At 54.5% G+C, this 22,140-nt stretch overlaps 2 protein-coding genes across 3 annotated transcripts; both read left to right on the top strand.

Moving 5' to 3' along the window:
- Nucleotides 1–283: 283 nt before the first annotated feature.
- LMBR1L (limb development membrane protein 1 like) lies at nucleotides 284–12,997 on the top strand. 2 transcript variants are annotated; one of them, XM_007452255.1, is made up of 17 exons: nucleotides 284–698; nucleotides 3,585–3,669; nucleotides 4,973–5,006; nucleotides 6,047–6,186; nucleotides 6,377–6,480; nucleotides 7,130–7,256; nucleotides 7,777–7,845; nucleotides 7,983–8,047; nucleotides 8,394–8,466; nucleotides 8,560–8,643; nucleotides 8,739–8,815; nucleotides 9,379–9,456; nucleotides 9,607–9,680; nucleotides 9,916–10,006; nucleotides 10,090–10,156; nucleotides 12,040–12,201; nucleotides 12,402–12,997. In XM_007452255.1, the coding sequence occupies exons 1-17, from the start codon at nucleotides 627–629 to the stop codon at nucleotides 12,467–12,469; spliced, it is 1,470 nt and encodes a 489-aa protein (XP_007452317.1). In that variant the 5' UTR covers nucleotides 284–626; the 3' UTR covers nucleotides 12,470–12,997. The 2 variants fall into 2 exon arrangements, with proteins under 2 accessions (XP_007452317.1, XP_007452318.1); XM_007452256.1 differs by having other exon boundaries at nucleotides 331–698; nucleotides 9,667–9,680; nucleotides 12,402–12,981.
- A 1,916-nt stretch (nucleotides 12,998–14,913) lies between these two features.
- Nucleotides 14,914–19,847, top strand: DHH (desert hedgehog signaling molecule). The gene is made up of 3 exons (XM_007452254.1): nucleotides 14,914–15,509; nucleotides 18,277–18,538; nucleotides 18,802–19,847. The coding sequence occupies exons 1-3, from the start codon at nucleotides 15,207–15,209 to the stop codon at nucleotides 19,425–19,427; spliced, it is 1,191 nt and encodes a 396-aa protein (XP_007452316.1). The 5' UTR covers nucleotides 14,914–15,206; the 3' UTR covers nucleotides 19,428–19,847.
- Nucleotides 19,848–22,140: the final 2,293 nt, after the last annotated feature.

The raw sequence follows: 22,140 nt of genomic DNA, 5'->3' as shown, positions 1-22,140 counted from the left end.
CCTTTTGTTACTGAGCAGCGGTACCTTTCAGAACCCTTTGGTGCTCTCACATTTCACCTGGATGGCCTGATCCAAATGGCTTATTTAACCAAGGTCACACTCGTTGCTTATCAACTACGGGAGGTGAAAAAGACAGTTGCTTAGTTTTAGAACTAGCACCGGTAAGCCCCAAAGATCCCGCCTCTTTCCATGGGGCGAGCCTATCAGCGTTCCTCTAGCGAAGAGCGGCAGCTCAGTAGGAGCCAATGAGTTCCGCTCCCTGGAATGATCCCGCCCATCCGTTGTGTTGTCACTCTGCCTCTTGTAAAATAGAACCGGGACTTGTGCTTCCTCTTAGCGTGCGTATCGGCGGGTGTCTGCGTTGAAACTCTACGGAAGCCTGACCTTAAAGGGGAGGGAGCAGCGGGGGGCCGGGGCCCTTTAAAACGAGGCCCGCGGGTGCCTGCCCCTTTAAGGGAAGGGCGTCCAGACGACAGAACCTGAGCCTCAGATTACCCCGAGTCTTCGTCACAGGCTGCAAGAAAAGGCTCCTTCGGTGGGTCCGGGTGCTTGGCGGCGGCGGTTTCATCCCCGCTGGTCCTCCCCGGGCCCGGAGACACCCCCGACCCAGTCATGCTGAGCAGAGTATGGAAGCAGCTGACTACGAAGTGCTATCCGTGCGAGAGCAGCTATTCCACGAGAGGGTCCGCGAGTGCATTGTGAGTGCGGGACCCGGGCAGGAAGGGTAGGACCAAGTGGGGAACGGGAGTCGCGGGAGAGGGAGAGTCCGGGTCGGAGTGAGACCACTTGGGCTCAGAGTGCCGGCCGACGATGCTTGGTCCAGGGGCTAACGACGAAGGGCCCTGGTCCGACCAGTGCTCGGGCTGGCGAATCCCTAGATCTGGTCAGCTGGGTAGCTGCGCGATAAACAAAGCCGATCGGTTTCCGTGCCTCCCACTCGACACGCCCCTCCCCCCCTCCTGTCCCCCACCCCCGCCCGTGTTCGGAGTGCAGGTCTTCGTGTGTCTGGGAGTCTGGTGAGCCTGCCGGTTTTAGTCAGATGGTTGGAGAGGGATGGGTTTGGCTGGGGGGAGGCTTATTTGCCCTTACCTCTCAAACCCAAATAATGTTCGATGAAGGGGAGACGAACAGTGGACTTTGGTGGGTTTCCCACTTTAGAAGAAAGTACTCTTGCTGAGGTGGATTCTACTGTGTAGAGATGGAGAACAACTAAAGTTTCCCCTTCTTTTCCTCCCCCTTATTGGTGTTTGTTAGAAATCGTGCAAGCCGAGTTTCCTAGCTTCCCAGCCATTCAGGGATTTCCTGTGAGTAGTTTCCCCCGGTGCTACGGAGGGCACCTGGCTGCTTTCCTTACTGCCTCACTGCCACCTAGAGTAACAGCTGAAACTGCCACACAGCAAGGGACTCCTCACTTCTGGGCCAGGGGCACCCAGTGGAGTTTAGGGGATCGCATCTTTCTCAGGCCTGCTCTGAACTCTCATCTCTCTCCTTTCTTCTCTGTCTCCTCCCTTGGAGCTACCCTGGGTAGCCCTCACCCACAAATACTAAAGGGAAAGGGAAGGGTTTAGAAGAATAGAAGTTAGTGAGTGGAGAACCCACTGATGGGGTCATCCTTCATTTTTCTCAGGCTTGGCCCTAGTCTGGCCTGGGCAGCCTCAGATTGGAGGAGGGCTAAAGTGAGCCATGGCATAACTAGGTCTGCCCTTATCTGTGAGGACTGAGAAGTAGGGAGTATATCTGTCCATGTGTAGAACTCCAGATCTGCTTTCAGGAAGCTTTCCTTGTGTGTTTCTTAGTGGATAGTTCCACATGACAGGGTTGGGCATATCGTAGAGGCACACCCAGGCCTTGAGACAGTGTAGAGCCAGAGACCCATATTCCTAGAGAACAGGGAAGGATGAGACCTTGGACAGAGAAGCAGCATCCTGGATGTCTCCCCCATCCTTTAGTCCCATTAGCTGAGGACATCAGTGCTGGCCAAGGGCAACCTCCCCCACCTGGCTCCAATCCCCTGCTCTAGAAAATGACCTAGCCTCTGCTGGAACTGCATGGAACTGCGTGGAACTCCAGTCTGACCTTTTGAGCCCTCCCACCTTCCTGCTTATTAAGCAAGCCCAGGGCAGAGCACTAGGCAGTAAAAATATTGCAGTTACAATCTGAGTGGCTCATTCTACCCTACTTCCCTGATATTAAAAGCTACAGTTTTGTCCTGGACCCTTGGTTCTCCTGGGGTCTATGACTTCTCTCTTTGCATAGAGAGCTGTATGCAGATTCCCTGTAGGGTCAGCTCCTCTTGGGGACTGGAGCACCTATGAGACTGATTCTGCCTTCTTTTTTTTTTTTTTAATTTGTTTATTTTTGGCTCCGTTGGGTCTTCGTTGCTGCGTGCGGGCTTTCTCTAGTTGCGGCGAGTGGGGGCTACTCTTTGTTATGGTGCATGGGCTTCTCATTGCAGCGGCTTCTCTTGTTTTGGAGCATGGGCTCTAGATGTGCGGGCTTCAGTAGCTGTGGCACGTGGGCTCAGCATTTGTGGCTCTCAGACTCTAGAGCGCGGGCTCAGTAGTTGTGGTGCGTGGGCTTAGGTGCTCCGTGGCACGTGGGATCTTCCTGGAGCAGGGCTCAAACTCGTGTCTCCTGCATTGGCGGGCGGATTCTTAACCACTGCGCCACCAGGGAAGTCCCTGATCCTGCCTACTTCAAACACAATAACATCTCAATATTCTCTGGCCCTGGTTGTGGAGCCAAGCTGTCCAGTGGCTCCTTCCCTGGGCAATAGCAGCTTACTTGCGGTAGAGTAGGGATGCATGCATGTGTAGAATAACCTGGCCAAGTCCTGCCATAACTGTCCATTGGAGGAGTAGTCCCCCAGGGGCATGGGACAGACCCTTTGAGGCCTACCCTGCAGTTGCAAATCACCTTAGGTAGGGACCAGGGATTGATAGCTTTTAAAGGGGCTGATGCCAGCTCTAGAAACTTTATAGATGTGGGGCCCCAATTAAAGCCTACTGTTAAGGACAGGGCATAAAAGAGGCTCTAGTTTGGTCCAGAGCAGACTTGATCTTTCAGGGCCCCTGAATAAACAGAGTGGAAGCTCTGAGTTGGTCTAGGAACATGATTCCTACTTATTTTCTCCTAGAGCTTGGATCAAGGTGGGAGTGAAGGAAGAGGGGGGTGGAGCACCAGGACAATGCAGACATCCCCTTCTTCCCCTCAAACCTGCTTCCTTTTCCAATAATGTGCTAGGAGTAAATTCCCTCTGGTTCTGTGGCCTGTTTCAGGTGTGTGGATATGTGCATCGCTAGGAGTCTTCTCTGACAATTTACCAACCAGGGTTCAGTTGGAACTCTTTTTTTCCTAGGAAAAAACCCTTGTAGAGCTGGGCATGGTGTTGTTTACCCAGGTGCATGGGACAGCCCCTGTCTGGTGCTTCTTGTAGGCCCCTGAGGGCCTGGGGAGAAAGATGGAACCCCTGGAAGTATGGAGCTTAGTTTTGGGAAAGTGTCCCTGTGGAATTAAGAGAGGCCATTGGGGCTGTGAAATGTGTGGGGCTTAGAGCTTCTCATCTCGCTCACACTCTGCCACAGATCTCAACACTTCTGTTTGCGACACTCTACATCCTCTGCCACATCGCCCTGACCCGCTTCAAGAAGCCTGCTGAGTTCACCACAGGTACCTGTGACTTCCCTCCCTTCTGCCTGCCCTCTGCCAGTGTTCCCGTTGCCATGGCACCAGCCTCAGGGGTAGAGGCCTATGGTGCCTGCTGGGAAAGGAGAGGTGGCTGTTCTGGAGCCTCTGCCTCTTCTGCCTCCCTCCCTCCACAGGCAGAGACAAGGTGGTAGAGTGGAAAGTCTAGATGGAAGTCCCTCAACTAACAGAGCCACAGAGCAAGTAATGTAACTCTTGTGACCCTCAGTTTCATCGTCTACAAAATGAGCCTAACAGTCTTTACCCAGTCCACTGTCATTGTGTAGACCAGATATGATGGCTAATGTGAAAGCTCTCTGTGAACCTAAAGCAGGCAACTGCAGGGTGAATGTTATCATGGGCACAAGCTCTGTCATCTCCTCTCCTAGTGCTCCTATACCCAGGACCAGAGACCTCCCTGACCACTGGGGCCCCAGGACCTGGTGATGGTGACCTTTCTCTTGGTAGAGAGTTCAGATTAAAGCTTTCTGTAGGCATTGTGTGGTTAAGGGGAGGGACACACTTACCACAGTTCCTAGCTCCAGCCTGTCCAGATCTTCCTGTCCTGGCCTGAAGCTTTCCTCCCCTCCAGACGGCTTTATGCACCCTCAGCCAAGAAAGCAGCTAGTCCTCAGTGTGGTTTCCCTGGGGACTTTCTCAATGATTCTCCCTCCCACCCTGCGCCCCTGCCAGTTCCCTTTGCTATACTTAGCCACTGATGTAACCAACCTCACAGACCAGTCATTCATTGTATTTGCAGCTTACAAAGAGGAACCTATGATGGAAGAGAGCTGGGGAAGGAGGGAAGTGGGGGAATTTCTGGTCCATACTCTCTCCACCTGGGACCACTGATTTTTTTTTTTTTTTTTTTTTTTGCGGTACACGGGCCTCTCACTGTTGTGGCCTCTCCCGTTGTGGAGCACAGGCTCCGGATGTGCAGGCTCAGCGACCATGGCTCACGGGCCCAGCCGCTCCGCTGCATGTGGGATCTTCCCGGACCGGGGCACGAACCTGTGTCACCTGCATTGGCAGGCAGACTCTCAACCACTGCGCCACCAGGGAAGCCCCTGGGACCACTGATTTTTTAGCTGCCACCCTGGCCAGAGAATAGGTTGTGGAGTTCATAGTGTGAGCTCTCCCAGGGCCTCCTGCCCAGCTCTGCCTCAGTGGGCCCAGGCCCTTCTTTCAGGAGACAGGAGGGAGCAGGAGAGCACACTGCAACACAGATGGCTCCCAGAGCTGCACACACTGATGGCCTGCCTCTTCCCCATGCCTCTGTCTTTTGTAGTGGATGATGAAGATGCTACAGTCAACAAGATTGCGTAAGTGTCATTGCCTCAGCACCTGGCACTAGTAGCCTTTAGAAGCTGGGATCTGAGGCCCCTGGAGCTGGGGGAGAGTAAGGTGACAGAAGAGAGAGTTTCTGCTTCCGCCCCATTTCTGGCTTCTTCTGGCTTTATGCTATCTTAGGGATGCTTGGAAAAGCTGCTGCTCCTGTCTCCCAGGTTAGGCCGGGAGCTTCAAGCAGCCTCTTGGCCAGGAACTCTGAAGCCTCTTCTGCGGGCCTAAGTCACCAGAAGTGGCTCCAGCTTGGCTTCACCTCCCAGCAGCCACTGGAGAGGGTGTGGGGTGGGGATACAGACTGATGGAAATGGCAGGGGATGGGGAAGGTGGGACCCTCAAAGGCGGGGCATGCTTAGTTCTGAGAGGATGGCCCTTACTCTGGCTGTTATTATTCACTAGCACCTAAAGAGAAAAATATAGAGATGACCCCTCTGATTCAACAGGCAACAGATTAAAAGGCAACCCCCCTCTCTCACCTCCCATGGACCAACTAGATAATTGTCCCTTCTTTTCAGCTGATGCAGCCCAGGGCACAGGCCTTGGCTATGAAGCTGGGTTTCAACTCCCCTTGTCCCCCCTTTGCCTTAGTACCTTCCCATAGGGCATAGCCATATGGAGTGACCCTGCTCTGTCCAGGCTGAAGAAGGCAAGCTCAGAAACCCACTTCCCTGAGCTGAGCAGAGAAGTCAGGCCCCTTAGCTTGGCATCATGCCCGGCACACCCTATAGGCAAGTGCGGGAGGACCACATTCCTGGGGACAGTCTGGGCAAGTGATATGGCAGGCGACCAGTTTCCCATAAATGCCTGAGGTGTTCCCATCCCACATGCCAAGGCTTTCCTGGAGGTAAGGGCTATGGTGGGGAGGCAGTGGGTAGAGCCCAGCCCTTTCCCTAGGGCTGTCACTGCTACAGCTGCTTCTAGGAGAAGTCACAAGTGCCCTTGGGGACGAATGGGGCTTCTTGGGCCCAGGGAAGTGAGTGTCTGAGCTAATCACTGGCACTTCCCCTTCTCTGCCCAGGCTCGAGCTGTGCACCTTCACCCTGGCAGTCGCCCTGGGTGCTGTCCTGCTCCTGCCCTTCTCCATCATCAGCAACGAGGTGCTGCTCTCACTGCCTCGGAACTACTACATCCAGTGGCTCAATGGCTCCCTCATCCATGGTACATCGATCCTGGTTGCAGCTGAGGGTGGGGATGGAGAGCAGATAAGGTAGGGCAGACACAGACAGCCTGGGCTAATCCATCACTTTGAAACACCCTATCCCTCCCGCCTTCCCTGCCACATGGTCAGTCCCCAGTGGGTTGGGGTCCCCCCTTGATGACCATCTCTGCTTCTCCTTTTTGGGTCTAGGCCTCTGGAACCTCGTTTTCCTCTTCTCCAACTTGTCCCTCATTTTCCTCATGCCCTTTGCATATTTCTTCACTGAGTCTGAGGGCTTCGCTGGCTCCAGAAAGGTGAGTGGGGGAATGTATCAATCAACCTGTGCAGACAGGAGACAGAATTCCACTGAGATGGTTCAACTGAAGAGATTTTAGTGAAGAGACTATTTGCAGACATTTAATCAGCACTAAGGAGCTTGAGGCACTAGTGACAACAGGAGGTCATTACTGCCCCTAAGCCTGTGGGAGCCAAAGGGAGAAATAATTTCTGGAACCCACTGATAGTGGAAGCTGGGGAGGTGTGGCCACCCAGGAGAGGAGCTAGTGTCAAAGGTGCCCAAGGTGGGAGGAAACACAAAAAAATACCCTGGACTCTTTCTCTTCCTACCTTCCACTCTCCTGCCAGCCCTTCCCATTGGGCAAGGTGAACAGGAAACCAGAGGGCAAAGAGCTTATGTGACACAGACCTTGGGGTCAGCCTCCCAGGACAAGACAAGGATGGAGAAGGGATCTGGGGAGGGGGATTGCAAATGAAGGATATCCAGTAGAGGGAATGATCCCGGACTGTGGGGCAGGAGGACAGAGTGACTTAGCAGAGTAAGTGGGAAACGCCCTCCGCTGCCTCCTGAATCCAGTCCTCTCGGGTCCCCAGCCAAGCTGCCATCTCTGCCGTCTCCTTCCTTCCCCACACTGCCCGCCCCCCACCTACTGCCTCCTCCTGTAGGGTGTCCTGGGCCGGGTCTACGAGACGGTGGTGATGTTGATGTTCCTCACTCTGCTGGTGCTGGGAATGGTGTGGGTGGCGTCAGCCATTGTGGACAACAATAAAGCCAGCACGGAGTCCCTCTATGGTGAGAAGGCCAGCTTCCTCCCCACCCTCCCGGCTGGGTGACTCTTCAGCTGGCTGGTGTTCCCTTGCCTGGACCAACTGTATCCCTCTAAAGTGGAGAAGCTTGGGACCTTCTCCCTTAGACTGAAGTTTCAAAGTGATGGATTTCAGGCCAAATCCAACCTGTAGAAGTGTTCCATTGGGCCCATGCAATGATTAAAAAAAATGTGAGTCCGTTGAAATGGGGAGATTTCACATTAATATCCAGATGTCTGGCTTTGCTTGACAAGGTTGAGGATCTGGCCACACTAGGCCCCAGTGACTTGGGCCAAATAGTGGTTGTGCCCTTTAGATAGGGCTTAGGGTCTCCAGTTTGCTTTAGTCTCTGTCGCTCCTTCTTCTGCAGGCCAGCTTTCCTCATTTACATTACTTTCCTAACCCCTGTAGGCTTTTGTCTTGTGCCTTTGCCTAGACTCTGAGGCCTGTCATCCCCCAGTAAGCAGGAGGAGAGAGATGGGCTGACGTACTTTTTTTACCCTTAGACTTCTGGGAGTACTACCTCTGCTACCTCTACTCTTGCATCTCCTTCCTCGGGGTCCTGCTGCTCCTGGGTGAGTGTTCAGGACCTGGGAGGGAATGGGTAAGGTCCTCAGGCCAGAGCAACCAGGGTAGAAGGCGGAATGGAAGGGTGGGTAGGGGAAGCGGTAGAGAGAAGGGTCTGGCAAGTGACTGGCTCCTGTCCCCACAGTGTGTACTCCGCTAGGTCTCGCCCGCATGTTCTCGGTCACTGGGAAGCTGCTGGTCAAGCCCCGGGTATGTAGTGCCCCTTGTCCTTTGATCCTGCAGGGCGGGCTTCCTGCAAAGCTGGAGCCAAACAATGAAGCAACCCTACAGTTGTGCAGTGCACACCTTGCAGAGGGCCACAGCCTTTGCTGGCTCCTGTATCCTTGACCCTCATCACCTGGAGCTGGTCACCAGACATACAAAGCAGAACACATGGCAGTTGGGAGGGACTGCATAAAGTTCCTGGCCGCAGGGTGGTGAATGAGGGTAGGGGAAGGAATAGGACAAAGGAGGCCTGAGATGAGCAGGCTTCTCCTGGGGCCTTTGGGATCAGGGAGCCTCTGACAGCCCATCCCTCCCTTTCCCCCGCCCACAGCTGCTGGAGGACCTGGAGGAGCAGCTGCACTGCTCAGCCTTTGAGGAGGCAGCTTTGACCCGCAGGATTTGCAGTGAGACGCAGCTCTTCCCAGTTGGGATGGTGAGCGTGGCTTGGGCAGGGCCTGTGCAGGACTCGGGGACAGCACCATCTTCTCTGCCCTCAGATCCCACTTCCTGCTGGCTGCCCTTGGACATGGAACTGCTGCACAGACAGGTCCTAGCTCTGCAGACACAGAGGGTCCTGCTGGGTATGTGGGTTGGTAGGCACTGGGATGCCTGATTTCCCCAAGGAGAATAGAGCCTCATTCTAGGCCCTTGCTAACTGCTTCCCATCCCTGCACAGAGAAGCGGCGGAAGGCTTCAGCCTGGCAGCGGAACCTGGGCTACCCACTGGCCATGCTGTGCTTGCTGGTACTGACGGTATGGATACCAGCCTTGGTGGGGCTGGGAGGTAGTAGGCCCTTGAGTACCTTAGCCCTTCTCAGGGAGCAGGGAGGAGATGCAAGGACCTGGTTATCATCAATAATAGTAGTTGCCTCTCAGCGAGTATCTACTTTGTGTCCTGCCTTGTGCTGAGCACATCAGTCCCCATTTTGTAGATGATGAAACTGAGAAGTTAAGGAGTTTGCCCAAGGCCACGCAGGGCCTAAGCAGATATGCAGGTTTGCTCTGGGGTGAAAATAAGGGTCGAAATCCAGTCCATCCCCCCATTTGCTACATCCTGGACTTGGGAATAAGTCTTATTTGTCTGGAGGAAGAGGTATATTTTTCTATTTGGCCTTTTTGCAATCCTTCCATCTGGAGAGGGTGTATCTTATAATACCCTCAAAGGTGCTCTCTTGCTAGCATCAGCCTTCAGGAGGTCCCACACAGCTAACTAGAAACTGAAAATGTTGGACCAGAGTGTCTGCTCTTAACATTCAACTCTGGATACAACCGTGGGCTGGGACAGGGATGGGAGTCCATGACCTTGCCTCACACAGGGTCTGTCTGTGCTCATTGTGGCCATCCACATCCTGGAGCTGCTCATCGATGAGGCTGCCATGCCCCGGGGCATGCAGGTACTGGGCTGCCCTCCCACTGTATCTTTTGGGGAGGGCCTAAGAAAGGCCGGGTGAGGAGGCAGAATCTGAGGCCAGAGGGTAGGCTGGGTGCAGGTGGCATTGATGATGGTGGGGCATGCTGCATAGTGACACTGCTCCATCTCTCAGGGTGCCTCCCTGGGCCAGGTCTCCTTCTCCAAGCTGGGCTCCTTTGGTGCCGTCGTTCAGGTCGTACTCATCTTGTATCTTTCTGGAAACCCACCGTTGCCTCTCTTCACCAAACCTGTCTCCTCTGGGTTGCTGGGCAGAGCTACAGTGGGAGTGATAGGGAAGGGGGCAAGACTTGGCCAACCCAGGGTTCAGAAAGAATGGAAAAGACTTGATTTGAAAGGAGTGCTGGGGGAGAGAGGTCTGTTCCCTTTGAGATGAGGCATTAATCCTTGGGAGCAGACCAGTTCTTCCCTAACCCAGTGACAGTTACCTGATGGTTTCCTCGGTCGTGGGATTCTACAGCTCTCCACTCTTCTGGGGACTGCGGCCCAGATGGCATGACACAGCCATGACACAGGTAGCTGGCCTGGGGGGCGTGCCTGAGCACTAGGTGCTGGCAGCTCTGCTACCCTGACCTGACCTTTCCTTAATCCCACCCAGATAATTGGGAACTGTGTCTGTCTCCTGGTCCTAAGCTCAGCACTTCCTGTCTTCTCTCGAACCCTGGGTAAGTAGCAAAAGGAGGTAAGAGAATTGGCTTTTTTTGAGTACCTACTGGTAAGCAGACACATTATATTCATGCTCTCTCTAATTCCCACAACAAACCTATGAGGAGGGATTATCTCCATTTTACAGATGGAGAAACAGAGGCTCTATAAAATGCTATGCTGAGCTTCAGAGTAGTGTTGCTTCAAAGCTCATATTTTTTCCATTTGCTACATCCATCCCACAGCCTCCCCTACTTACTTCCATTTTTTTTTTTTTGGTGGAGAAGCACCACTTTCCCCCAAATCTTCTTTTGCGGTGGATCATCTGATAAACAGTTCTTTCTTTTTCTGTGGCATGAGGAATCAACCCTCGCCCCCTGCAGTGGAAGCACGGAGTCTTAACTGCTGGACCGCCAGGGAAGTCCCAACATTCTCATTTAAAAGACGAAAAACAGGAACTTTACTGGCGGTCCAGCGGTTAAGACTCTGTACTTCCACTCCAGGGTGCGCGGGTTCCATCCCTGGTGGGGAAATAAGATCCTGGCTTGCCGCGCTGCGTGGCCAAACTAAGATAAAAAAAAAAAAAAAAAAAGAAAAAAAAAAAAAGAGAAACAGAAAAGCTAACTGATTTACCCAGAGTTATACAGCTTGTTTGAAGCAAGGCCAAGTCAGGCTAGAACCTCTGTCTCCTGAACCCCAGTCCAGTGTCCGGTGCTTTTTCTACACGCTGGGCATCAAATAACATGCTCAATTCTTCTCCCATCTTTAGCTATGATCTAGCATTACCTGGTAAAAATGTTCAAAAGTGTAACTGGTTCACCCAAGGTAGTAGGGGAGTTGCATAGGTCCCCCACCTCCCCACCATCATCATCCATATACTGTACATAATTTAGAATTTAAATCAGTTCTATTTTATTCTAAAGTTCATATTCTCTCTACTCTACCATTTGTACTTATGCCATGGCGATTTAGGAAACTTGGCCTGTGGGTCCACCAGTTAGTTCCTTTAGGTTGGATGCTGGTAGGAGTATTTTTTATGAGTGTGTGGGGGGGCAGGGCTCCAGAATTTTTTTTTTTTTTTTTTTTTTTTGGCGCTACGCGGCCCTCCCACTGTTGTGGCCTCTCCCGCCGCGGAGCAACAGGCTCCGGACGCACAGGCTCAGCAGCCATGGCTCACGGGCGCAGCCGCTCCGTGGCATGTGGGACCCTCCTGGACCAGGGCACGAACCCGCGTCCCCTGCATCGGCAGGCGGACTCTCAACCACTGCGCCACCAGGGAAGCCCTCCAGAATTTTAATTTATGATGATTATATTATTATTGTTAGGGGCTCGGTAAGTGTTGGAGTAGTGCCTGACACATATAGTGCTTTATGTGTGTTGTCTCATTTAATTCTCACAGTCCCATTATTTTCTCTACTTTATAGTTGAAGAAACTGAGGCACAGATATTTCAGGAATTTGCCCCAGATTACACAGTTAGATAGGGTGGAGTTCGGATATGAACCAAAGCAGCCATGACCAGAGTCAGAGCTCTTAGCCTCCACACTGCTCTGTCTACTAAAAAAAATATTTGGTGACATTTGGCTTGTAGGCTCCTGGCCCAGGAACAAGTAGCAGGCCCAGGATGCTCCTCAGGACTCCTGGAGCCAGAGGGCACCCCCCATAGGAGGAGAAGATGCCAAACTCTGGAAGGGAAGTTAAAGCAAGCCTAGCTGCTGACACTTTCTTCAATAGCCCTGAACTGTCCCTGAGACAGAGTTTGGGAGATAGGAATAACTAATGAATAGAAGCCAACCTATGAGTTGCAGTGTTGAGATGTGGCCACCAGGAGGCAGCAGAAAGCTGGGCTCTGAACCAGGGAAGGGTTGGGGAGCCTACCTCCCATCCTGGCCTTTGTACTTCAGGGCTCACTCGTTTGGACCTTCTGGGTGACTTCGGACGCTTCAACTGGCTGGGCAATTTCTACATCGTGTTCCTCTACAACGCAGCCTTCGCGGGCCTCACCACTCTCTGTTTGGTGAAAACCTTCACCGCAGCTGTGCGGGCAGAGCTGATCCGGGCCTTCGGTGAGAGGGAGTGGGGGTGAGGCTGGTGGGGTTGTGGGATGGAGCCCTCTGGAACAGTGGTCATCCCAAGCAGGGGAGATGGCATGCTGTCTGCTTTGTTTGCAGCGTACCTCATCCACCCATTCTGTGGCTTGGTTGTCTTATCCCTGAGGACTGAACCTATATCCCGCTTTTGACTGCCCACCCTGCCTCTTCCACAGGTCTGGACAGACTGCCGTTGCCGGTCTCCGGTTTCCCCCGGGCATCTAGGAAGACCCAGCACCAGTGACCTCCAGCTGGGGGTGGGAGGGAGAAAACTGGACACTGCCATCTGCTGCCCAGGCCTGGAGGGGTGCCCAGGGGTGGGTGGACCTCAGGACCTGGAATCTGAGAGAGTGGGTGGCAGAGGGGAGCTGAGCTGTCTGCACTGTTGCATCATCTGAGCCAGAGTTTGGGACCAGGCCCCCCTGCTTTTCCAGATTTAACTGGGCCCCAGCGTGAGGTGGGGCTGGGTGGCTGGGTCTGGCTCCTGGTCCCAAACTCATTTACACATCAATCTGCCTCACTGCTGTTCTGGGTCATGCCCATAGCCATGTTTACATGATTTGATGTGCAATAGGGTGGGGTGGGGTCAGGGGAGGGACTGAGCTGGGGGCAGACTTGGAAGGCAGATTGTCTCCCTTGCCTCTGGCCCAGCAGAGCCTAAGCCCTGTGCTATCCTGGAGGAGCTATGGACCACTGGAGAGACGGGGTCATAGGGAGGAGAGGCCACAACCATCAGCAATAAAGTTGATCCCAGGGTTTGCTTTGGTTTTTTTAAAGGGCCTTTCTCTGTGTCTATTTGAACAGCTTTGCTCCCTCCAGTCCTGAGTCTACAGAGAGAAACAGAGGGGCCCTTCCCACCATCCTTTCCCTTCCCCTCCATCCGCATCCTCAGTGACCTTTGGGGACTTGGGTCTGGTATTAGACCATACAATTAGGCAGTGGAAAGCTCCTCCTCCCTTAGCCTTCCTTAAAGCTGGCTGGTCACCTGACTTTTCCCTATGCCCAGGCCTTATTTCTGTGCCTTGGTTATTGGGGGTAGGTGGGCATCAGTGTAGGAATGGGATAACATCCCCCTATATAATATCCCCTTTCCCCCTACACCAGCCCTTTCCTCCTTGACCTGCCTGTTGGATGTAGAGTAAAAGAAGTGGCTGCCTGACAAGGGTTTATGATTCTCAGAGAAGAACCTAACTCCATCTTTCCGGAGGCTATCAGTGCCTTGAATACTCTGCAAGCCCCTGCTCTGCTGGGGGTAGAGGCAAAGTTTCTGCTCATGGTTATGTAGATTGTACATTGCACAACTGCTAGAGGCACCATTCACCTCACAGTCACTGTATGTATAGTTACTATGACTTTTCTTGCAAATGGCCATCAGGTGGCTTGAGGAAGGGCTGCTTTTTTCTAATGTACACAGTTACTGTGAATGTTAGCCATGGAGCTGAGTGAGGAGTGAGTATGGAATACCAAAAAAAAAAAAAAAAAAAAGAGTGTAGTGCCACAAATACTTGCTGAGCACCCTACTATATGCCAGGTGCTCAGCAAAGATTGTGTTTAAGTTTGTGCTTAAGAACTGCTCTGTGTAGTAACGGTGACATAATTTTAATACCATACCACAGTGGATGGCAGTTAATTACTGGTTCTCAAGGAAACGTAGAGGTCCAGTGTCAGAACATCAGGGAAGCCTTCCTAGAGAAAGATTTTTTTTTTTTTTTGTAGTACGCGGGCCTCTCACTGTTGTGGCCTCTCCCGTTGCGGAGCACATGCTCCGGACACGCAGGTTCAGCGGCCATGGCTCAGGGGCCCAGCCGCTCCGCGGCATGTGGGATCTTCCCGGACCGGGGCACGAACCCGCGTCCCCTGCATCGGCAGGCGGACTCCCAACCACTGTGCCACCAGGGAAGCACAAGAGAAAGATTTCTAAATGATAGTAGATTAATGGGTGAGGTGTTGCAGGCTCAAAGCCTCTGAGATGAGACCCAAATGGCTCCAGCGGGGGCAGAGAAGGAGAAAGATAAAGAGGTGACTAGATGGAGGGTAAAGGGAAGAGATCGTTAGCCTGTTAGAGACTATGACTTTAAGTACCCACTGCCCTCCAGCAGTTTCCTATCCACAGGTTGGGTGTTTGGCAAGGATAAGAGAGGGGACAAAAGTTTGAAGTCCTAAACCAGACTATAGGTATGCAGCTCTGTTCCTGATTCTTGGGAAGCTCCCAGCAGAAGACTGCAAAGTTACCAGGGAAAATGGTCCCCTGGTATCCAGCCCTTCCAGTCTTGGTTACTGCTAAGGAGGAGAGATGGAAGTGGGGGAGGTTGGGGGAGGACCACAGAAGGGAGGCTCTGGTTGTGTGCCCAAAGGGCTTGTGTGGCCTTGGGCAGAAATTGGATCCCATAGCTCCTAGATGATAGCGGGGGACATGGCCTGCCAGGTAGGCTTGGGGAGAGCAAAGATCCAATTCGAGTATCAGAGGAGGGTGGTTTGGTGCCACACATAGGCTTAGAGGTAGAGGGATGCTTATCCAGGCAGCCAAGGACTGTACAGCTGTTAGAATTTCCTAGGCAGGTGCCTGCCTGGTTTCCAGGGTGGAAACGAAGTGGACCGGCGGTGGCCGACTAGAGCCCCCGCCCCGGTGGTAGGGGGCGGGACGGTCCTGGGAGAAGGGCGGGGGGCGGGGCCAGGGGCCACTTAAGGCGGAGCCCCGGCGTTCTGGCAGAGCCGGAGCCTGACGGCAGAGCCCGGCAGGATTGGCACTTACCCACGACCCCCCTTCCCTGCTATGATGGCCGGTCAGTAGCATGTTCCAGACCCCCCGGGGGTATGTAGGCAGAGCTAGCGGCAGCCAGGTGTGCTGAGCCACAAGAGCTCTAGGGCACTCTGGGGGCAGCTCTGCCTGCTGCGCTCTCTGGTGCAGGGGGAGATGCCCAACTGACGAGCGAGCTGGTGAGGACAAGAACGTTCCCTTTTGGCCCGAGTCCGCTGCATCCATGGCGCTGCCGGCCAGTCTGGTGCCCCTGTGCTGCTTGGCACTTCTGGCGCTGCCGGCCCAGAGCTGCGGGCCGGGCCGGGGGCCGGTTGGCCGGCGCCGCTACGTGCGCAAGCAGCTCGTGCCGCTGCTCTACAAGCAATTTGTGCCCAGCGTGCCCGAGCGGACCCTGGGCGCCAGTGGGCCGGCCGAGGGGAGGGTGACAAGAGGCTCTGAGCGCTTCCGGGACCTGGTGCCTAACTACAACCCCGACATCATCTTCAAGGATGAGGAGAACAGTGGTGCAGACCGCTTGATGACCGAGGTAAGGAGGGCCTCTCCCCACCTGCTCGAGGGCACCGCCAATTTCTCTGCTCTCCTGTGGCAGCTGGCGGAGGGGACGGGGGATGGTGTGAGCTGTACTTCATCTATAGAGACCTTGATCTCAAGGACCTACCTACACTCCTCACCCCTCACCCGCCCCCCCCCCAAAACACACACACACACACACACACACACACACACACACACCTCTGCTGGCTGTACTGAGTAATCAGGAGGGATCCAGGGAGAGGCTGCATGGGGAGGGGGAGAAGGGACTAGTGAGAGTGAAGCTGGGAGAGACAGGGAGGGCGGGGAAAGGAGGATGGCGGCAGGCGAGACGGGAAATGGCTGAGGCGTGGACCGGGGGTCAGCTACCGAGCCAGGCAGGAAGGGCTGGGGTGAGCTGGGGGCCAGGAGCTGGCTAGGCAGCAGACAGAAAGCTCTACCCTTAGCCTGGCTCCTGACCTGATTGTGTTAAAGCTCTGTGGGCCAAAGAGACTGAAGGGGCTGGGAAAGGGGTGACCAAGGGTCAGGTCATCAGGCCATCTACCTGAGGAGGGGCTGGGCAAGAATTGTCTTTGGCGTGGGGGAGGCATCCCAGAACCAAGGTAAAGCTATTCTAGAGTCTAAACGACTGTCCCGGAGTGAAAAGTGATCTTTGATGGGAAGAACAGATGGGCCCACCTGAGAATCAAAGGGTCCCTGTGTCCCTCAAACTCAGTGTAGCTCAGGGACTTTCCTTGGAATTAAAGGGTTAAAATGAATTCAACTACCACGTATTAAGCATCTGCTGCAGACCAGAACCTAACCAACCTATGGTGAGGTGTGAAGGACCACCTCTGCTCTGTGATCTCAAATGTCAGAGCTGGAAGGAAACTTGGAGGTCACATTCTTCCACCCCCCCCCACCCCACCCACACCCCCGCCTCCCATTTTTACATGAGAGCTGGGCCCCAGGAGGAAAAGTGATTTAATCAAAATCTTGAAACTAATTAGTGGCATGCCTGGGACTAGAATTCAGGACTCCTGATTCTAAGTCCTATACACTTTCCATTACACCACCTAATTGTGTATGGAGTGGGGAGGTGGGGGGAGAGGGAGGTGTACGGATTTCCTCTGATTAACTGCCATAGTTTTCCAGGTTACTTTGTTAGGAAAACCTGTCCAGGGGAGAAAGAATTCCTTCTTGCTCTTGCCCTGAAGCATTCCTCCTACCCAGAGATTGGGAAGGGGATACTCCTTCCCTCCTGGCCAGGGATGGAATATCTTGGCCCTTTCCTCTGGTTTCCACCTGCAGCAGAGGGGGCAGAACAAGGGATAGGCCCAGGAGAGGCTCTGACAGGCCTGGGAGCCCCCCTCGGTCCTGCTTATCTCCCACACCCTGGCTGCAAAAGGCCTCCATTGAGTTGGCTCTGCACTGGGCTGCTGCCCCCGCAGGTCAAGGCCTCAGGGCCTCCTTAGGGGACAAAACGACAAAAAGTTGGAAGGAGTTACCACTTTTCCTGTCTTCCCCCTCCCCTCGTCTCCAACCCTGCGGAGGTGTAGAAGTCTCGGGAAGAAGGGCAGGGGGGAGACGTCCCTCTGGCAGTTAGGAGAAAACCAAGTCCGAGGAGAGGTCAGAGCGGGGAGAAGAAAAGGAAGCTGTCCTCTCTGTGCCTCCTCCCGCGAGGTCCGTGCTGTGGTGCGCGCCAAGGTCTCCGGCTCCCAGACTGGAGCGGCCGAGATAACCGTGGTCTCACTCCCCCGGCGCAGGCTTCCAGCCGCTGCTGCTTTTCCTCCTCTCCACTCCCACCCTGCAGGGGGCCCCCCAGATCCGCGCAAGGGCTGCTTGCGTTATTCTCAGGTGTTACTCCCACGCCTTTCTGCGCTGCCTCCGGAGCAGAGACGGAGAGATGGGGGGCTCTCAGGGCTGGCGGAGCCCTAGCTGGAACTGGGAGGGCTGGCCGCGCTGGGGGAGGGGACCCGGCGGGCCGGAGCAGGGATGGGGGGCGCGGCTTTCTGCCCTTTCCTCTCTCTGAGCTGGGGCGGCTGAAAAGCGCCTTTGTGGATGGAGCTGCTGAGTCCGCTTCTCCCGGCGCGTCCCCGGCCTCGGCCCGGGATTCTCGCTCGGTTAAGTCATCCGGGAGAATGGCCATTGTACTTCGCGCAGCCCCCGCCACCCCAACCCATTTTCCAGCAGCCTAGATCCTCCCGCACGGCTCCGCTTGGGCACCTCTGTGGGGGGCACTCGCACCACGAAAGGGTTAATGCTAGGGGCTGAAAGGAGGAGGAGGAAGGAAGGAAGGAAGCGATGCCCGGTGCCAGGGAAGGCAACGAAACAAAAGATGAATCAGGCGGAGGGAGGGCAGCCGGGGCTTGGGGCGGGGGCCAGGCCAAAACAGGGGCTCCTCTCGCGGAGCCGGGCTGCTCAACCCCTCCCTGACCAAGCTTACACCCGCTCTCTCCACTCTTGCCCTCTCCCAGGTTGAACTGAGGTCCCAGAACAACTAGGGATGAGGGGCGGAAATTAAAAGTGGGGGAAAGAACTAGGTTTGGGCGCTCCCTCTCAATCTCAGGGGTGACCCCACAGTTCGCCAACGACGTTCTGGAGAGCATAGATTAGCGACTACACCCATTCAGATTCTCACTTCCTCAGGACACTCAAAATCTGGGAGGGACTGGAGGGGTGTCGGGAAAACAAAGAAGAATTAACCCGCCCGTCCAGGTCGCTTTAGCCCCCATGCTGGTGGTAGTGGGACTGAGGAGACTGACTCCTTTATTCCCCGACAGCGTTGTAAAGAGCGGGTGAACGCGCTGGCTATTGCGGTGATGAACATGTGGCCCGGAGTGCGCCTACGGGTGACCGAGGGCTGGGACGAGGACGGCCACCACGCTCAGGACTCACTTCACTACGAAGGACGTGCCCTGGATATCACCACGTCCGACCGCGACCGCAATAAGTATGGGTTGCTGGCGCGCCTGGCAGTGGAAGCCGGCTTCGACTGGGTCTACTACGAGTCCCGCAACCACGTCCACGTGTCTGTCAAAGCCGGTACAGTACGGGGTGGGTGGTGGGGTCCCTCCGGGAAACTGAGGGTGCGCAGCCCTGTTGCGACTCTAGGGGACCCCAGGCGGGCGTTAGTGTTGAAAACCCCCCTTCCATTTCTGCCCAGGTTAGGACCAGATCCGTAGGAACTTGCATGTTGTTCCGGGACTGGTGAGGTCTGCGCTGGGCTTGACCCACGTCTTTGACAATCTGTACTAACATTCTGGAACTGGTCTCCATTCAATCCTCTCTCTGCTTGTCCCCTCCAGATAACTCACTGGCGGTCAGGGCAGGCGGCTGCTTTCCGGGAAATGCCACCGTGCGCCTGCGGAGCGGCGAGCGGAAGGGGCTGCGGGAACTGCACCGCGGTGACTGGGTGCTGGCGGCAGACGCGGCAGGCCGGGTGGTGCCCACGCCCGTACTGCTCTTCCTGGACCGGGACCTGCAGCGCCGGGCCTCTTTCGTGGCTGTGGAGACCGAGCGGCCCCCGCGCAAGCTGTTGCTCACTCCCTGGCACCTGGTGTTCGCCGCTCGAGGGCCTGCGCCCGAGCCAGGCGACTTTGCACCAGTGTTCGCGCGCCGGCTGCGCGCGGGGGACTCGGTGCTGGCGCCAGGCGGGGACGCCCTTCGGCCTGCGCGCGTGGCCCGAGTGGCGCGGGAGGAAGCCGTGGGCGTGTTCGCACCGCTCACAGCGCACGGGACGCTGCTGGTCAACGATGTCCTGGCCTCGTGCTACGCGGTTCTGGAGAGTCACCAGTGGGCGCACCGCGCCTTTGCTCCTCTGCGCCTGCTGCACGCGCTGGGGGCGCTGCTTCCGGGCGGGGCCGTCCAGCCAACTGGCATGCATTGGTACTCTCGGTTCCTCTATCGCTTGGCGGAGGAGCTGCTGGACTGAGCGCTCCAGGCATAGAAACCTCGTGGCATCCGCCTAAACGGGAGTGTGCGGGCTGAGATCTGGAGATGTGGGCAGCAGACGATGCTGATTGGGAGGGAGGGAGGGATAGGGAGAAAAATGGACGCGATGGTTTAGGGCCAACCTCTAACTGAGAGGTTGGGTCCTAAGTAGGTGGGATTGATGATGGGTAGTCATCGACGAGGACTATTTCTCCTTTTCTTCCCCAGTGCCTCAGCCCCACCCGATTATTTTATTTTATTTTCTATTTATAAATTGTAATATAATAATCTGCTTGCCCCGCCTGGCAAGATGAGGGGCTGGGGCACAGCGTTAACAGTTATCTGACATGGGAGCCAATCTGACATCTGACATTTTCCTACAAGTGGGCTAATAAAGGGAAGGCTTCCAGGAGCTTATTGGGAAATATCTCTATTCAGATGGTGATTTACTTCCAGATTGGGGGAGGAGGGTACGAAGAAAGGGAACCATACTTTACTTCCCATTCCCCTCTCCTTCCCCAGCAGGTCGTCCCACCCTGCTTCCTCCTCTCAGAGGAGGCATCCCAATCGACCAGCAGAGTCTGACCTTTGCTAGGCTGCTAGTTCTTTTTCCCACCCAGAGAGGACTAGCATTCTGCCCACATGTTTGCATACGACTGTTGGAGGGACCAGGGTTACCCAAGGAACAAGAAAACCCAAAAATGTCCTTTTTCTGTTCATAGGGGCTCCAAAGGTGGCTCAGGCCACTGTGGGTACTGATACTTAAAGAATTCTGGCCCCCAATTGTTAGCCTGCAGTCCTGGTCCCTCCCTCAAGAATCACTGTAATCCCCATCCTACTCTGGTGTAAGGGGTCTACATGGGGCTGATGTTTTTTGGGGGGATGTAACTGGACCAACTGATGACTCATGGGAATCCCTAGCTAATTCATAACTGATAGTCCCCACACACTCTTGATCAAGAGAAAGAAACTGGACAGAGGGCTAGAACCTATCCCTCCTGATGGGCTGAGCCCAGATGTATGGTGGTAGAGGGGGCATAGGCTCTCCAAGCAAGGGCACATAGGAATTAAAACCTGAGCTCCCTTCCTGATCACCTGTCCTGGTTGTTGTTTCTACTGGCTTCCTCCACCTTTCCCCTCTCACCTCTCCCATTATTTCTAGCTCTGCTTTCCTGGCCTGGGTGTTTCTGGAAGCTCTGGGTCCAACGCAGCAGACACCTGGAATCCAGGCAGGCAAGTGCCCCTGAGTTAGGAATGGAACTCAGGGGCAAGTTGGACTGCACTGGAAGTTGCAGTTGGAGGAAGTTGGACTGCACTGGAAGGAGAGTGTCAGGGCCTGGGGGATGGTAGGGGTTGGGGGTACCACCAGGAGCCCACCCTTCCCTGTAGCGGCTATGCTCTTCCTGCACAGGGTCCCTGCTATATACTGCCCTCTAGTGGCCTTCAGGATCGGTTCCCTTCCTGGCCAAAGGAAAAATGCTGCACAGAGGGTGGACTGGATTTGTGCAGAGGAGCCTTCTCCCAGGATGCAAGAGATGGTGGATGGTACTTGTTAAGCTGCCAGGGGTTAGCCACAGGTATCAGAGGCTGGCGAGGAGCCCACCTGCCTCTCATTTGGAAAGTGGCATTTTTGTATCCCTTGCACCTGCTTTAGCTCTGTGGCTCCTGGTATGGTTGTAGCCTGTAGTATTCCAGATTTCCATGTGCATCCAAGTTGCCCACTCACCTCCCTCACCCTGTGACACTTTGAGTTCAGTGTCTGGAGGTGTCTGGAGGTGAAAGCATACTTAGGGTTCCAGGTAGTGCTTGATAAAGCTGACATTTGGAAGCAGGCTAAGTTTACCTTTAGTATCTTTCCACCTGCCATTTCCCTCAATCCACACCAGGTGCCCATTACCACCACCCTCCCCCTTTCAGAGGGATTTCAGAAACACGGTCCAAGCTGTGGACCTTTCCTTCCTACTTTCTAAACCTGCTCTTGTCTCATTCTATCAGATCCTGATGCCCTACTGTCATGTCACTCCAGGTGATGACTAATCTGATAAACTAATTAGTATTTCTATATTGATAGGCCTGTTTTCACTATTCTTTTCATGTAATGCATATATCTTTTTGTTTTTTTTGTTTTTGTTTTTTTCTTTTTCTTTTTTTGCGGTACGCGGGCCTCTCACTGCTGTGGCCTCTCCCGTTGCGGAGCACAGGCTCCGGACGCGCAGGCTCAGCGGCCATGGCTCACGGGCCCAGCCGCTCCGCGGCATATGGGATCTTCCCGGACCGGGGCACGAACCCGTGTCCCCTGCATCGGCAGGCGGACTCTCAACCACTGCGCCACCAGGGAAGCCCTCATGTAATGCAAATATCTTAAAGGTCTGCTGAAAATAAGGCCTTAAACCATAAGACCATAATGGTGCTGATTCCTAGCACCTTAATATGTTAGGCAGGAGATATCTGGGGACAAGGGGAACTAATTGTTTTCCCTCAAACTACATCCTGTAGATTACTCCCCAGGCCTGAGGCTCACCTGTCACCCCCAACTTCCATCCCTCCTTATTCTTGTCCCCTTGATGCCCTCCCAGCTTCCTAAAATAAAGTCCATTCCCTTCCCTCAAGCAGCAAAGAGTACCATCTCTATGAAGATGGCCAGGAAGGCATATTTACTTGGCCACACAACATCTCCAAATGCAGCACCCCTTCTCATTAACAGAATTGGCAAG

This window comes from Lipotes vexillifer, unplaced genomic scaffold (genome assembly GCF_000442215.2).
Source record: "Lipotes vexillifer unplaced genomic scaffold, Lipotes_vexillifer_v1.1 scaffold422, whole genome shotgun sequence".
NCBI lineage: Eukaryota > Metazoa > Chordata > Mammalia > Artiodactyla > Lipotidae > Lipotes > Lipotes vexillifer.
Note: the sequence above shows the minus strand (reverse complement) of the source record. Positions and strands in the feature narration are given on the sequence as shown.

Coding starts and splice junctions, on each gene's coding strand:
- LMBR1L (XM_007452255.1), top strand. CDS start 627: ATGGAAGCAGCTGACTACGAAGTGCTATCCGTGCGAGAGCAGCTATTC. Junction 699..3,584: donor AGAGGGTCCGCGAGTGCATT/GTGAGTGCGGGA, acceptor ACTCTGCCACAG/ATCTCAACACTTCTGTTTGC. Junction 7,257..7,776: donor CAGCACGGAGTCCCTCTATG/GTGAGAAGGCCA, acceptor TTTTACCCTTAG/ACTTCTGGGAGTACTACCTC.
- DHH (XM_007452254.1), top strand. CDS start 15,207: ATGGCGCTGCCGGCCAGTCTGGTGCCCCTGTGCTGCTTGGCACTTCTG. Junction 15,510..18,276: donor CAGACCGCTTGATGACCGAG/GTAAGGAGGGCC, acceptor ATTCCCCGACAG/CGTTGTAAAGAGCGGGTGAA. Junction 18,539..18,801: donor CCACGTGTCTGTCAAAGCCG/GTACAGTACGGG, acceptor TGTCCCCTCCAG/ATAACTCACTGGCGGTCAGG.